General features: G+C 41.9%; 1 protein-coding gene across 1 annotated transcript; it reads right to left on the bottom strand.

Moving 5' to 3' along the window:
* Nucleotides 1-1,885: 1,885 nt before the first annotated feature.
* Nucleotides 1,886-16,261, bottom strand: LOC5509911 (trifunctional purine biosynthetic protein adenosine-3). Its single transcript, XM_032378940.2, has 14 exons — nt 15,507-16,261; nt 13,247-13,315; nt 12,963-13,088; nt 12,637-12,802; nt 12,045-12,238; nt 11,352-11,557; nt 9,204-9,414; nt 8,457-8,658; nt 7,764-8,126; nt 7,348-7,595; nt 5,774-5,940; nt 5,477-5,645; nt 4,624-4,881; nt 1,886-3,742 (listed from the first exon to the last, which is right to left on the bottom strand). The coding sequence occupies exons 1-14, from the start codon at nt 16,038-16,040 to the stop codon at nt 3,557-3,559; spliced, it is 3,099 nt and encodes a 1,032-aa protein (XP_032234831.2). The 5' UTR covers nt 16,041-16,261; the 3' UTR covers nt 1,886-3,556.
* Nucleotides 16,262-17,053: the final 792 nt, after the last annotated feature.

The raw sequence follows: 17,053 nt of genomic DNA, 5'->3' as shown, positions 1-17,053 counted from the left end.
TCACTTTTTGTTAAAACCCCATAAAGATACGCTATTTTGTGTGATTTTCCCATATGAATCCTTAGAGCCATGCCTTGGATCCCCTATGTCCTTTTTGTGTTAATCCAATCATTGATTGCATGTTTCTTTAAAAATAATACAGCTGTCCATATATTGGGAGAGTTCCCTATAGCATCATTAAGCCTATTGGGGAACAATTGATTGCTGTGGCAAGCTAAGCTCCCATAATATGTTTATAGCAATCTGTTCCAGAACACCCTTTAAAGAGCTGACATTGGTTTTAGGCCATCAGAATTAATAAATCTTATCTATTTGTGACTTGAGTTGTGTTTGCTGATCTGTTTTCTTAGTGTTGCACTTTAAGTACTTTGTTGAAAAGGTCATTTCTGCTGTTTTTTCTCTTGTAAAGCTATTATTTGGCTGAACAACAGTTCCTTTCACTGTGGTTAGATGCATATCTTTCACACTTTATCCCTTTTCGTGATGCCTGAGTATCTTTATCTAATTGTGTTCATATTGCATTTATTAGTTTTGAGTCTTGTACTTTTCAGGGCAGGTACAGGCCTGTTAAGGGGCCAATTCATCAATAATGATGAATCATGCAAATAGCAGTCACAGAATGTGTAGCTAGTTATGACATCATTTTCTTGGCAATCTTAAGCAGTTTTTTTTTACAATATACTTCAAGGGGAGAATAATACTGTAGATTCATATAAGATAAGCTTTAATTAACATCAAGAACATCCCTATAGGCTACCAAAAGTGTCCAAGGTGTGGTTTGCATAACAATTTTATAACAGCTTACTTATAATAACTTATATACCTTATAACTAATAAAGACACAAGAGGAAACAACACACTACTTTTTTCAATATTGTCCAAACGAAGCCATCAACAAAAAACGATGTAATCTTGGCTTGTCTTTGTGCCGTAATTTCTTCCATACTGGCATTTTCAGTCTAAATGTAAAAAAACACAATTATAACAAGGGTGAGTCAATATTTCTTCATGTGGCAGGGCCGTAGCAGGGCATGGGGCACTGGGGCTTGTGCCCCCCAATCTTTTCAAAAATTAAAAGGAAATGACCAATATTGGCGTGGCTGTGACCCCAATATTTTCTTAATGTTTCTGTATTGTGTCCCCCCCCCCCCCCCCCCAAACTGACGTGGCCTGCTACGGCTTTGAGGCTGCAATACTATCATTGACTGTCAATTTAAATCCTTCAGCTCTTTGGTGTATCAAATACGGCTTATCAAAGTTCGTGAACGAACTAGTTCGAGAGAACAAGGATTCGTAGAACGTAGAGAAGTTATCGCCACAGAGAAAAGGATAGCTGCACAGCGCTCTTTTGGAAAACCGAAGATACCACTGCTGATGGCGGGTATAGCAACACTGGGGTAACTGCGCTTATCACCTTCCTCAAGCGAGCGTAGTACAGCAGATTTAAGCTACTTGTTCTCGGCGGAGTTTCCGCCTTTCCATACTGGGCCTACCAAAACAATAGAGAGTTTCAGGGAGCGTTACAGATCGTTGAACATCTTTTTTTACGCAATGTCCACTGGTGGTGGCCAGGGAAGGAGTCGTACGCGCCTGTGCCCACCCCTGCAAAAAGATGCCGCCTCACGCACATTGCGCACGCACGGATTTCTTTACGAGAACGTAACCCTGATGCATTGCGCCAAAGCATTTTATCAACGGCACCACGTCGTGATGGCGTGCAGATGATCATAGTCATGAAGGCGGTAAGAGCAGGAAACATTTCGCGGAAAGGGTCTAGGTAAAGTCATGTGCCATACCAACATTTCGAAGCCTGCTAGAGTTATGGGTAACAATAATACCTTTTAATATCTTTATATTTAATAACTATGATCGTTTTACGCTTTAATAATACAACATGAACTTTTAATGCAATATGAACTCATAACTAGATCTCCTCGCTAAATACAGTAGAACCCTAATAACTCCAATTCGGATCTCCCCGCAAACTAAATACATTGTTCGTTTCTTTGACTAGACTGGTTTTCAAAAATCCACGAAATACTATTTAATACTGATGCACTGTAATGTCTTTGTTCCTTTTTGTTTTGACTTGACTATTACACTTTAACAATTAAATTTTTAGATTTTGAAAACCACTCTGCTTAAAATTCATTTTCTTTATTTGTCAAAAATAGCTGTCGAATCCGTTATATCGCGACCCGCGTTTTCAAAGCACGAATTGTTTTGGTTTTCTGTTCCGTCAGTAAAACCATTCTGAGCCAATCGGAATCTCGCTTTGTGCACTTCCCTGGCTTCCCTCTGGACGAAAACCAGACAGTGTCGCGACAGAAAGCCAGGCAACTGCATTAGTCGAGAGATGGCATAAATCTGATTGGCTTGGAATAATTTGACTGGCGGAACATAAAATCCCACAAGACAAAAACAAATCGATGTTTTGAAATGAGGCGTCGCGATACAACGGATTCGACAGTAATAGGAATTTCATTAAGTAAATTACTTCAACGGGAGGGCCACCACGCATTTATATGGATATCGATACTTTGTTCATGATGAATGAGGCTATGAGCATTTCAATCGAACCTATAACTCGATCTGAGTTAAGTTCGCAATAGCGGGGTTGTATTGTATAAAGTTGGGGTTATCGGGGTTTTATTGGATTATTACAAAAGCAAAGAAGACCCCTACAGCAGTAGAAATCATTTGTCTTTGTACAATTGGGGACTTGCGCTAAGGGGTCACGTGACTGTTTGGGTGGCAAAATAGAGCGCGCTCAGGCTTTTATAATAACAGAAACAAAAAGCAACTTATTCAGCGCTTACGAAAAAGGCCAGAATTTTTTTTTTTTTTTTTTTTTAGAGTTTAGTTTCATCTAAAGATTTTATTTTTTGGTCGCTTTCTAGTGTGACAGGCGCAGTTACTTCTGATTTTTTGTTTGATTAATTTGTTTTGAATTTGCCACCCAGAAAAGTTACATGATCTTTTAGCGCAAGTTCCCTATTGATGTCAAGCTATTCGTCAGACGTCTTGACGCTTGGTAAGCCCTAGTAAACCGCACCATTGTGATCATTAACTTCAGGGCCGCGTTACTAGAAAGCAGATTAACGCTAACCCAGGGATAAATGCCCTTTTTGCAAAGATAGCCGATTTATCCCTGGGTTAGCGCTAACCCGCTTTCTAGGAACTGGACCCAGGAGAATACTTGTTTTAGACAAATCATACTAGTATGTCAGTTTATATAGACATAAAACGCTTACCAAGCCTAATGCAACATTGAGAATAGACACCCAGTATATTATCACTAAATTACACAGCCTTCCAAACTAAGCCGATGGAAATCGATAATTTATCACACATGGTAATTTGCTATGACGACAAAATAGCGGCTGACAAAGACACTATAAAGATTTGTTCATGGAAACAGATGCTTACAGTAACTATTCATGGAGATCTACCATTTGCGCCAGCTATTTATCACAGGCGTGTAGCGAGGGTCGGCCACAGGGGGCTCTGCTATGCAACCATGACAAGTCAATGGGATGCCTGTTGCGTCTCCATACTATGCTGTTAACTCCACTTTTCCATTTACATCAAGCCGAGCCTTTCCGCTGGCCAACAGTTCAAGAGCCCGCGGGTAGGCACGATGCTCAGCGGTCTTTACCCGTTCTTGTAAGCTCTGGACCGTATCCCCTGGCAACACAGGCACTGCTTCCTGCGTGATTATTGCACCCGCATCCACTTCCTCCTGTGAAGGAACGTTACTGTAAAAAAACTCCAGAACGTTTAAGTAGCTTTGCATTACAGGCCAATGTCACACCCAAGAAAGGTGATGGCCCATGAGAAAATTGATGGGGTGGGGTGGGGTGGGTCTGAATGGTATGCATCTTTTTTTTCCTCTTCTGATCGCGTGTTTTTTGTTATTATTGTCTTGAGCAAGTTTCTCTCTTTTCCTCTCTAGCATTCAGTTGCCTTTTCTAATGACCAGTCCCTAAGAAACTTACAGTTGAAAATATAGGAATTACATTTAACAGGGACATATCGTCGATGGCCAATTGGATTGTTGCAAACCAGATACGAAACACACGACAAGCCTGCATGTGATAATGAAGTGCTAAATTGCTGACTTGCGTCTCGCAGTGGCCACTAGTGACACAATGACGGACTTGGGGAGATCACGTGACCTTCGTGGTGGACAATCCAAACCAAAATAAACACATAATTTACTGCACCCGTCTTGCCAACGAAAGATGTTCAAATGAAAATAAACTTTTTTTGAAAGCAAAACTTGCTGGCTTTATTTGTAAGTGCTAAATAAGTTGCTTTTTGTTGCTGTTATTTCGCCACTAAGAGCCTGAGCGCGCGCGAGTTTGCCACCCAAGAAGTCACGTGATCTCTTAGCGCCAAGTCCCCTATTGTACCCCAATGTACGTAAGTCCTGTTTTATCTATTCGTTGAGGGCTTAGCAGAAATAGTTCAAAAGCCTACCTGCTTATAACGTCTATTCTTCAAGATTATTATTATTCTAATTTGAAATGTAAAAAAATTCTTACAACAGCTTTAGAGTATGTCAAGGCTCGTGTTTTTTCTAGTGATTTCTACCAATGCTCACATCTAGATCAGACTCACCACAACAAAATGGACAGTGCATCCTGAAATACAGACTCCTGCCGCGAGCACTTGCTGGTGGGCATCTATACCCTTAAAGGAAGGTAAGAGGGACGGATGAATATTAAGCAGTCGGCCTCGCCACTTGCGCACAAAGTCGCCAGAAAGTATCCGCATGAAGCCAGCTAGACACACGAGTTCCACTTGGGCGTCCTCCAGTGCCGCGTGTACAGCCATGTCAAAGTCAACACGGTTCTTGAAATCCTTGTGCTTGATGACCTGATGAGAAATACAGAGGTATGTACCTCTATTAGTGTGGCTCTGTCAACAATCAGTTTTTTTTTCATTAAAGCAGTTTTGGCCTTTAACTTCATGAGCATTTGGCCTTATGTGTTCTTGACGACATGACGGAAAAACATGACTTGAAGTTTCCAATAAGCTCATTTCACATCAAATAAGGCGGAAAATTCCCCTGCGACTTTTTTTTTTAAAATTGATGCGACTTTTTGTAAAGTGACATTGCAATTTGAGCTTTTCGTCTCTGAGGACATACACAGCGCAAGGATGATAAAGGAAAAAATTATCTCTAAAGGCCAAAATCTGGGTATGTGCATTTCAGCCTCACGATTTTTGTGTTTTGAAAAGGGAAAATCAGTCCGAAATACAAGGAACTGATGGCCATTGTAAGAACTTGTATCTTCTTTCTCCATTTCTTCGAAGTGCTCATGTTCAGGGTTTATCCGTCATGTCGTTCTTGACGAAATTTTGGCATTTGGCAAGTTTAGATGTTTTGGCCTCATGGGCTAATGTCGTAAAGCCAACTAGGACTCAGGAATAATTCTTTTATTTAAAAATAGTGTACTATCAGCTTTACCATTGTTGGTATCCCAGCATCCTGTGCCCGCTTGAGACCTTGGACCCCAGGCTTGTTACTGATGACAAGAACAATGTCTGCATGGCTGTCGTAACGTAAACTTCTGTCAATCAACGCTTGAAGGTTTGTTCCCGATCCTGAGATCAACACGCCAACACGCATTCTTGGCCTGTGGAGTAAAGAAATAGGGGAATTAAAAGGTCTTGGATTTTGCCAAGATGACAGTGCCTTTATCTAAAGTATGGGGTAAAGGGGGGTGAAAAGGGGGTGAAGGACAAGTTGACAGACAATCCTTACATGTTTACAGCAGCATCTCCATTACTAAGCTTAATTCTCTTTGCCACACCATCAGCAAGTGACGATGGCGTAGTGTTGAACAAGGTGACATCTGCAGAAGCATTTTCTAAAGCATGATGTATATTGTTGATTTTGACCCGCTCAATTCCATCCTGAAAATCAATCACCTGGAAAAAAAAGATGAATTGTGACAGTGTGATGGTAAGAAGTAACCTAGCAGCATATAGCTATTTTATTACACGTATTACGAGAATTTTATTACGTAAAGATCCTTTGTAGAAAATAGTATGCTATGTTTTTCCATGTGAAAAAGAGCTTTACAGCCACTCAGGATATCGTATAGCTTTTATCATATATGCGGAATATAACCAATCAGCGCAAGCGATTTACTTGTTCAGCCAATCAGGCGTTGCACTTTAATGGCTTCTCAGACAGATCTGGCAGTTTCGCATGTTTTGGGGCACTTTAACTCGGCGAAAATGGAGGAAAATAGATTTGCTGCCGTCGATTACTCAATCGAAAAATTTGTCTCGGAGCAGGAAAAGAAAAATACAGTTAGTAAGACTCAAAGGGATGTTCTTTTACTGAAAAGATTTTTAGTCTCCAAAAACGAGTCGAGAGAAATAGAAGATATTGAGCCCAAGAAACTTGACAATCTCATTGCCAACTTTTTACTCAAAGTGAGAAAGAAAGACGGCGAACAGTACGAGCGCTTGTCGCTCGAACAATCTCGTCATCTGTGAGCATTCGTGCTGCCTTTTTCTTCTTTTTTTAGATCTTTTTTCTTTGCAGCTAACCTCGTCGCTTTATGATTGAATCAGACAGTGAGTAAAGACATTTTTACTTTTGTTGACTTTAATAACCTTGACTTGCAAATCAAAGTCTTTATGGTTATTAAGGTTATTTTTTGTTGTTGTTACTATACTTTTCAGCTCAATAAACTGAATTTGCTACACGTATGTAGTCGATTGACATTCTTTCCCGCGTTATTTACCTCGATTTCCTTCGCTAGGACAACCTTGTCATGGTTGTATAATGTGCTCGCATAAAAACTTTCAATTATGTATTTACAATGAAAATTCTCGTTATAACAAAAAGCTCACAGCAAAGAAAGTGCTTTGTACTGGATTTTATTCATTCCTGGCTTGTGACTTAAAACTCACTCGTTCGAAGACTCGCTCGTTCGTGTTTAGCCACAAGCCACTCGTGAATAAAATCCCGTACGTCGCACTTTCAATGAAGTAAACTATATTTACAGAACAGACTGAAAGTATTTTAACATTTTCCAGCGTTGATTCGGCGTGGATTCTGAGTGGGCATCACCCACTTTTATTGCGTATAAAACCAATAAAAGTACTATATGGCAACGACAGAATGTGCATTCTACTGCAATTTTTTCGGGACTGAAAATGTTGATTGTTGTATCGAGAATATTGAGGTTCTAATGTAACTAGCTCCCCTCCCAAAATTCCTAGACTTGATGCTCATCACATAGGTGTATTCTTAAGTACGGAGCTATGTTTTCCTTCCAATGACAAAAAAACTGATAAACATAATTTCCTATTATGAATTACCTGGCCAATACTCCAGACAGTCTCTCCAGCATCCCGCAAACTGTCCAGAACAAATGCTGCATCACTACCTTCAACAATCAGAACACCACCAATGCCACAGTTGAATGTCCGCACCATCTCAGTCGTCGCCACTTGACCTTGAGACCAGATCCAGCCAAACACAGGTTGTATTTTCCAGGTATTAGCATCCAGTTCAACACCTTTCCCATCGGGAAGAATTCGGGGGATGTTCTCCACCAATCCTCCTCCTGAGTAACAATCATCATTTTTCTTAGTGTTTATATATAAAAATAAAATGCTTTGTTTGCAAGAAACATTCAAAATAATTATCCAGAAAGATAGTGGCTGCCTACCATAACAAAAGTTGGTTAAAAATGCTTGCAACTAACAGTAAAAAGTGTAATAACTTCCTTTACCTGTTATGTGAGCAAAGGCCTTGATCTTGCAACCTTCCCCTTTCATCAGTGGCAACACTGCTTTACAGTAGATGCGTGTCGGCGCCAACAGAGCCATGCCTAAGGATGTCATAGACTGCACCCCTTGGGTGGTGGGAAAGGGTGCAGGGCAGCTGAATTCTAGACCAGCAGCTTCAATCACACGTCGCACAAGACTAAAACCATTGCTGTGAATCCCACTGGACGCCAGACCAATTAGGACATCGCCTGTTTTAATTGCCTGAATGCGGGGGAGGACTTGCTCTCTCTCCACAGCCCCGACGGCAAAGCCAGCGATGTCATATTCTCCATTCTGATACATCCCTGGCATCTCTGCTGTCTCCCCTGTAAGACAATAAGACCGAAAAAAGGACATGTGAGCTGAAGTTACAGTGTATACTGATTATTAGGGTAGCTGTACAAATAACATCAGATAACATCACAAAAACAAAACTGAGTCTATTTTTTTTGTATTTGTCACATGACACACCAACTAGAAGTTAGTAGCTAACCACCAAATAAAAAAGAACTCATATGCGAAGCACAACAAATATAAATACTGTAAGTAGAGTACACAATGAAAATAAATATTTTGGTAACAATTGTGTCTATCTAATTTTCTGTACATTATTAATAAAAGATCTGCTGATTACAATTAGCCTTTCATAAACATACCTCCAATAAGTGCACATCCAGCCTGAGAACACCCTTCTGCCACACCCCTTACCACCTCCTTAGCCACACCCACATCCAGCTTGCCGCAAGCGAAGTAGTCCAGGAAGTAAAGTGGCTCTGCTCCATGTGCGAGGATGTCATTAACGCACATAGCTACCAGGTCTATACCGACGGAACCATGGCAACAAACTGACTGAGCCACCTAGTGGAAAAGAACCAGGCATTACTCGCACCACTGTGGCTTTTGACAGCAAAATAACAACAAAATAATAACCAGCAAGAAATTTCTATGTCAAGCTTACAAAATTGGGCAAGATTTTGTGTCTTCATCACTCAATGTCCTGATGGTTGCAGCCATTTCTGTGTTTATTTTGGGGTGGGTTTGTCACTCGGAAAGTGTGTGCATTGCAAAATATGATTGCATTGCAAAACGCCTGTTCAGTTGCAGAAAAGATACATACATACTCTTGCTTTAATTATTTGTAATCACCACATCAAAATGTCATTTTAAAATACAATTATGTATTGTCTCATTTACAGGACAGAAATATAGCAATAGTGATAGAAGCGCAATGTTAAGAACATACAGAAGTAGAATATACTTTAAATAGATTTGAAAATTTTAAAAGAAAAGAAATATACTATTTACAGGTGGACCAAGAAGGGGGTACAATCATGGTACACAGAGGAGCCATTCATTCCCGGAAACAGACACAGATTACTTTACGATAATTTTCCTAATCTCACCTTGAGTTTAGTGCCAACTCCATCGGTTCCACTGACTAGCAAGGGATCTTTATACCCAGCTGCCGCCAAATCAAAGAACCCCCCAAACCCACCCAGGTCTGCTGAACAGCCACTTCTTGCCGTCGCTGCTGCCAACGGTTTGATGGCCTTCACTAGGCTGTTACCTGCATCTATATTTACTCCAGATGCAAAGTAGCTCAGGGGTGCTGATCTAAGAAAGGATTGTGGAACAATGCTGAAACACATTACATGGGTACCCTTAACCTAAAACCCCCGGCATTTACATAACAAGTACACAGGAATCTAAAACATGTATACAGTACTAGCTACAGTATTAACCTGAAAAGCAAAACATTCTGTGGAGTTTTAGCAGGGAAAGACTGAAGATCGAGGTTTCCAATACCGCAAGCCCCATTTCCTATGCAACCAAAACATAAAAAATCTTGATCTTCCGCCTATGTAACTCCACAAAAATTCTTGCTTCAAAGGCTAGCTAGCTATAAAAACACCATATTTGGGCCAGTATAAAAGCAAGTGTTTATTAGAAAGTATTGCTACAGTGAAACATTCTTGAATTTATCACTTATGGAAAACTTATATGGAACTAATATGGAAAATTTCTGTCTCCTCCGGCCAAATACAAACAAACAATACAATTAAACATCTGAGAATGATAATGTTATACATAAAGAATATTTCCTTGCATAATTTGTTATATTAACATTGTAAAACCTTAAAAGTTCTGTCTTTAACAAATAACATTTCAATTTTTATTCTTCAAAAGGTTAATTTCAACCTTTTATATTTGACTTCCTTTGTTAAAGACTTTAAAAGTTTTTTTTTTGTTAATGCATCTACTATTATTATAATCATCATTATTTATATCGGGTAACATAGTGCAGACCAATCAAAGACAATCATAAATTGTAATTATTGTTAACAATCTAAAGCTGGACTGAAGCCAACAGGTATGAGCATTTTGACTTCATCATGGATAAAGTATTGCAAAACACATACTGTGACAGGATATCTCTAAAGCGGGGAACGGGGAATCGGGGAACGGGAAACCATAAAACAGGGAATACTAAAACGGGGAATCTCTAAAACGGGGAATACTAAAACGGGGAATCTCTAAAACGGGGAATACTAAAACGGGGAATCTCTAAAACGGGGAATCTCTAAAACAGGGAATACTAAAACGGGGAATCTCTAAAACGGGGAATCTCTAAAACGGGGAATCTCTAAAACGGGGAATACTAAAACAGGGAATACTAAAACGTTCGGCGTTGTTTTCATCGTTTCGACAAACACCGTAATATAATTAAACAACTTTTAGGGCTATTTATTTCTATTTTAACCTTTTTGAAGCTGCAGGCTTCATCCCAAACGTGCTATAGATCTAAATAATGAGAACGAAAGCTCAGATGTCAGCCTTCACGGCAAAAATGGACTGATTGGTGTGAAAACTCGACGGTATGTAGAGAACAAACTTTTGATGTAAGTACTTATAAGTAAAATAAAACACCAAACACTGTGCTGCTTTATGATTATTTGATAGAATAGATACTTTTTTGGGTATTTGCATCCCTTGTTATTTATTCTTTTGTTTGTTTGTCCGATTAATTTATTTCTTGGCTATCGGTGGCGCTCGCCGTCTTGTCAAATAAATTTTCTTTTTTTGGGGGTATTTGCATCCCTGGTTATCTATTCTTTTGTTTGTTTGTCCGATATAAATAAGCTATGTATTTCTTGGCTATCGGTGGCGCTCGCCGTCTTGTCAGATTGTTTTTCTTCTTCGTCAAATTTTTTTTACACAATCTTGTCAGGATAATAAATCTCCGACTCAAAGTGCTCGTCGCCTATTATCAACTTCTAAGACCTTTTCCAAGCTTTGTTAAGCTCGGTTCCTAACTCGTTTCCTGACTCGGCCCTTTGTTTGTCTTCCGTTTTAGTATTCCCATTTTTAGAGATTCCCCGTTTTAGAGATTCCCCGTTTTAGTATTCCCCGTTTTAGAGATTCCCTGTTTTAGTATTCCTTGTTTTATCGTTCCCCGTTCCCCGATTCTCCAATTCCCCATTCCCTGTTTTAGAGATAGCCTACTGTGACATGAAAAGTAAAAAAAAAAAATATAAATAATTTCTAATTACCTGCATGCCTTAGTAGCTATGTCCTTCCTGTAATAACAATCATCAAAGCAGATTCCCTTGACTCCCTCATACGCCTTCTCCTGTGCTAACACCACAGTCTCGGACAGGCCAACAACAGCAAGGACTCGCCCTCCAGACGTGACCACCTGGTCCCTTGACTCGTTTGGTTTGGTACCAGCATGGAACACCAAGGTGTCTTCTAGGCTCTGAAATTTCATTAAAATTCAAACTCTTCATCATGATAATAAAGGCACATTATAGTGGACACAACTGAGCATGTAAAGCAGAGAATTTATAAAGGTAATAAATAGAGGATATTACATGGTTATGCACGGATACAACTTTTATTTTCGTGTTGATATTATCTTTAGCAAGTGAGCACAGCATGAGAAGATAGAATTGTATCTGCAAGCAGCCATGTAATTTTCTCTTTATTATGAATGTGAAATCTTACATGACGACATCTTTCAGATGAAAACTCATTGGAAGCTCATTGTTTAAAACAACAACCATGCAACCTGGCTGTATCTTTTTGCATACTTTTTGGTTCATAACATGCATGTAACATGCATCTAACAGAGGACAGATGCATGCAAATATTTGTTAATCACCTTGAATTTTAATGACATCTTTCTGGCTTTTTATCAAAGTGAAATTTAAATGTATAAAAATGAATTCCAACTTTTCACTTACCATAACACCCTCTAAGCCATGGATGGTAAGACCCTTCTTGTATGAGCCGGGGTAACCGCCGCTAGCCATAACCACACCCACAGCAACCTTGCCAGCAGCGAACACTGGCATCGACATCTCTAGCTCACCAGTTACACACTCCATCATGGTGGCATAAAGGTCACTCTTCAGTAGAGGCAACAGGACTTGAGTCTCTACCGTCAGACATGAAAAAAAAATGATGTGGTCACAATAATATAGACAGACATCTTTCATAGGGGCAGGTACGGCAAAAGAGGAAGAACAAGATGCATTGGAAGTCCCATCACCCTCCCCCAACAACAACTCAAAAGCAGTACAGTATAAGGCCAGGTTTTTTTAGCCCTTCCCCAATTTCCATCCGGGACATCCCCTCCCCCCCTACAAAAAAATATATTTCAATGTCCTTTACTGCCCTGGACATATCATTCTGCTTGGTTGGACCTGTTCAGTTGTCCTGTGCTATTATTTTTTTCCTGAGAAAATGTTAGACAGATAATCAGAATGTTCTTCATTTCCAATCCCTGGTTTGCAAAGTCGCTCTAAGTACTCATACGCAAGTGCCCCTCCCTACCTGGGTCTCCAAACCTACAGTTAAACTCCAGCACTTTAGGGCCATCATTGGTGAGCATGATACCGGCATATAGGACGCCGATGTAGGGGCATCCCTCTTCCCTCATGCCGTCAACAGCTCTTTGCAGCACATCCCTTTTAATGGTCTCTAGCACATCATCAGATATCTGATTTAGAGAAAAAAGTGGTAAATAACTATGGATTGTCTTAAACATACCTGAGAACAAGAGGCATAGGCACCAATCCTTCTGGTAGTTGATTTTTGAATACCAATTTCGTTATCAGTACTTGGTAATCAAGAAACACTATGGACTATCTTAAACATACCTGAGGACAAGGGGCATAGGCACCCATGCCGCCTGTGTTTGGTCCCTTGTCACCGTCCAACAGGGTCTTATGGTCTTGGGCTGGAGGCATCGCTGCAATGGTTTTGCCATCTGTGAAAGCCAACACCTGGAAAAGGAAGTGGTACCTTATTGGCTTGCTATTTTGGGTTATTTTGATTAACAGATTAAAATTTGAATTCACACTTCTGTGGTGGGGTGGGTAGTACTTGGTACACATTCAATACATTCATTAAAATGTTTTCTTACGTAATTCTGAATACTTACTGAGAACTCTTCTCCTTCTAACTTTTCTTCAATAACAATAGTGCTGCCAGCATCACCAAAGATATTGTCCTGGAAAATGAAATAGGAGAATGGCATTGTGTTCAGTCTATAAGAATGGCACAATATATGTGACCCAGCTAAATTCATATAATCTACCCCCCCCAAAAAATTATGTAAGCTGATCACTCTCTGAAACTGGAATACTAATTAAGGAGATTTGATACAGTTTCTCGAATTCCCAATCATCCTGTTAATCACAACTCGTATCTTCTGCTACAGGGATCGGATCATCAAACTATTTGGCCATGTCATGTAGCTAGGGTTGAACTTCATAAAAATTTAACATTTAGTTACATTGCTGTTTCTATGGCAACAGAACGGCGAACCCATTAAATGCACTATTCATGAAATGCTGTCTGCTACAGGGAATTTTTTTAAACAAATAAGCTTTAGGAAATTATACATCAGACCTTGGTCAACAATTAGAGGAAGCTTTATTAAAATCTGTAAGAGGAATTCCGAGATATGAACAGCAATGTAAACACATGTTACAAAAAAAGAAAATAATTTGGGGAAGCTATTCATTCTTGTTTCAGCCGGTTAATTAATTGTACAAAAGCGCCCATTCAGATGTGGTTGAGTTAAAGGCATAAGAAGGTACCACAGGCGACTGCCATACAACTTATGAGGGGGAAAACTGGAGAACAACCCTCAGAGAGAAGGCAAGACCAACTAACTCAGCACCCTTCGGGAACCGAGAATCGAACCCGGAACCCTGTGTTGAGAGGCACAGGCACTACAGAGCGACCGGGAAACCTGTGGTGAGAAGCACAGGCACTACAGAGCGACCGGGAAACCTGTGGTGAGAGGCACAGGCACTACAGAGCGACCGGGAAACCTGTGGTGAGAGGCACAGGCACTACAGAGCGACCGGGAAACCTGTGGTGAGAGGCACAGGCACTACAGAGCGACCAGGAAACCTGTGGTGAGAGGCACAGGCGCTACAGAGCGACCGGGAAACCTGTGGTGAGAGGCACAGGCACTACATAGCGACCGGGAAACCTGTGGTGAGAGGCACAGGCACTACAGAGCGACCGGGAAACCTGTGGTGAGAGGCACAGGCACTACAGAGCGACCGGGAAACCTGTGGTGAGAGGCACAGGCACTTTAGAGCGACCGGGAAACCTGTGGTGAGAGGCACAGGCGCTACAGAGCGACCGGGAAACCTGTGGTGAGAGGCACAGGCACTACATAGCGACCGGGAAACCTGTGGTGAGAGGCACAGGCACTACAGAGCGACCGGGAAACCTGTGGTGAGAGGCACAGGCACTACAGAGCGACCGGGAAACCTGTGGTGAGAGGCACAGGCACTACATAGCGACCGGGAAACCTGTGGTGAGAGGCACAGGCACTACAGAGCGACCGGGAAACCTGTGGTGAGAGGCACAGGCGCTACAGAGCGACCGGAAAACCTGTGGTGAGAGGCACAGGCGCTACAGAGCGACCGGGAAACCTGTGGTGAGGGGCACAGGCACTACATAGCGACCGGGAAACCTGTGGTGAGAGGCACAGGCACTACAGAGCGACCGGGAAACCTGTGGTGAGAGGCACAGGCACTACAGAGCGACCGGGAAACCTGTGGTGAGAGGCACAGGCGCTACAGAGCAACCGGGAAACCTGTGGTGAGAGGCACAGGCACTACAGAGTGACCGGGAAACCTGTGGTGAGAGGCACAGGCGCTACAGAGCAACCGGGAAACCTGTGGTGAGAGGCACAGGCGCTACAGAGCAACCGGGAAACCTGTGGTGAGAGGCACAGGCGCTACAGAGCGACCGGGAAACCTGTGGTGAGAGGCTCAGGCACTACATAGCAACCGGGAAACCTGTGGTGAGAGGCACAGGCACTACAGAGCAACCGGGAAACCTGTGGTGAGAGCCACAGGCGCTACAGAGCGACCGGGAAACCTGTGGTGAGAAGCACAGGCGCTACAGAGCGACACTCTGCCAACTGCGCCAACACTGTGGTTTTCATAAATGGAGTATTTTGATTTATTTGCAAAAATAATAAAAACATTCCTATTTCTTGAAGATGACTTGCCATTTCATTACTTATTATAGTGATTCAAAGGTGAAAAATATTATGGTTTTGCAAATGGTGGATTAAAAATGTCGCGGAACCCCTGTCAAAACTACAGTAGGTTTTACAAAACATATAAGTTAAGTTGCTTATGTACAACTTTATGTAACTTAAGTTTAAGTACCTTCAACATGTCATGGACAGCTTTTATCGCCTCGTCCTTGTCACTGGCCACAACAACCCCCTTTCCCGCGGCCAACCCGCTAGCCTTCACAACCAAAGCAGCGTAGTCTGCTTTCCTGATATGCTCACATGCCTTGTCGGCATCAGTGAAAGAAGCAAATTTTGCCGTGGGGATGTCATGTCGAGACATGAAATGTTTGGCGAAGTCCTTGCTTGCTTCAATTTGAGCAGCCTTTTGGCTAGGACCAAAACAGGGAATTCCGGCATCTTGAAGAGAGTCCGCTATGCCATTAGCCAGAGGTGCTTCGGGTCCAACAACGACGAAATCAACCTTGTTATCACGGCAATAGGAGACGACATTTTCGTTAACGTTGACGTCTAGTACCGAAGATGAAACATTTTGCATCTTGTGTCCTTTGGTTCCAGCGTTCCCCGGCGCGATATAAATCGTGGAAACATGGTCGGATTGGGATAGTTTCCAAGCTATAGCGTGTTCCCGTCCTCCACTACCAATCAGCAGTACTTTATCGCCCATTTATGAGGAAAGTATCACAAAGTCCTCCGTGCGGGAAAGCAGTCGGTTTGAAAGTCACACTTCGTGAAGGTACATACACGTGCTAGCCGTAGTCTTACCCTAGGTGGGAGGGTAGTGGAAGGAAAAATACTAGTAGAGTTTGCGAGAACTAAAACATATTCATGTTGTTGTTCTTATTTTTAGATAGAGTGAGTAGTCTTATCAAGACGTAATTCATTAATTTTACTTCTGTATTAGAAAGTTACAATGAAGATTCTTTGTAATTACAAAGCAACCCTAGCCCCTCCCCGAAGAAAATATATTGACAGCTTGACGGTGATGTAAGGATTCCTGTGGTTATTATGGCGGCAAAATAGTCCTCTGTGTACTGAGAATAAGGTTTATTAGGGTTTCGGGATTCCTGTGGTGAGTATTTTAGGCTCAGGGCCTGTATTTATCTTCCCTGGTCCCTGAGCCTCGAGCGTCACTAAAGAGACGCACGAGGCTCTGGAACCAGGGTAGTATTTATCCACCAATTATAACAAATCATGCATTATGATTGGCTGAGCTAATCTGTGTGGATCATCCCCGGATCTCTCGCCTACATGTAGCCGCTGTACCGCCTGACAAGGGAAACGGAGGCGGCGGAGTGTGTGTGTGTGTGTGTGTGGGGGGGGGGGGGGGGGGGGGGGGGGGGGAGGGGGGTGGGGGGGTGGTGAGTAAGAAAGAATGGTCGCAGTAAATGCAGTCATGCATGGTTTGACAGATAAACAATAGCATCGATTGAAATTCATTTAAAATCCGAAACTCGACTGTCAAAGCAGTAAAAAATCCGAGATCCGCGCCCAATTTGTCAACAGAAACGTGATCCGCCGTATTTCCAAAATCCGGCCAATCCGCTGTAATATAATCATCAAAATCCGTAATCCGTGAGCATTTCGGGGCCGAATCCGCCGATCCGCGAACCGATTCACCCCCCCCCCCCCCCCCTAAAAATTGAGCTCGAGTTGTTGACTTGGTGATCGGCGCTTTGT

Source organism: Nematostella vectensis, chromosome 14, assembly GCF_932526225.1.
Source record: "Nematostella vectensis chromosome 14, jaNemVect1.1, whole genome shotgun sequence".
Classification (NCBI taxonomy): Eukaryota; Metazoa; Cnidaria; class Anthozoa; order Actiniaria; family Edwardsiidae; genus Nematostella; species Nematostella vectensis.
The sequence above is the reverse complement of the archived record's forward strand: the minus strand, read 5'-3'. Positions and strand labels throughout refer to the sequence as shown.

Coding starts and splice junctions, on each gene's coding strand:
- LOC5509911 (XM_032378940.2), bottom strand. CDS start 16,040: ATGGGCGATAAAGTACTGCTGATTGGTAGTGGAGGACGGGAACACGCT. Junction 12,803..12,962: donor CCTATGCCCCTTGTCCTCAG/GTATGTTTAAGA, acceptor TCTCTAAATCAG/ATATCTGATGATGTGCTAGA. Junction 12,239..12,636: donor CTGTAGGTTTGGAGACCCAG/GTAGGGAGGGGC, acceptor GTCTGACGGTAG/AGACTCAAGTCCTGTTGCCT.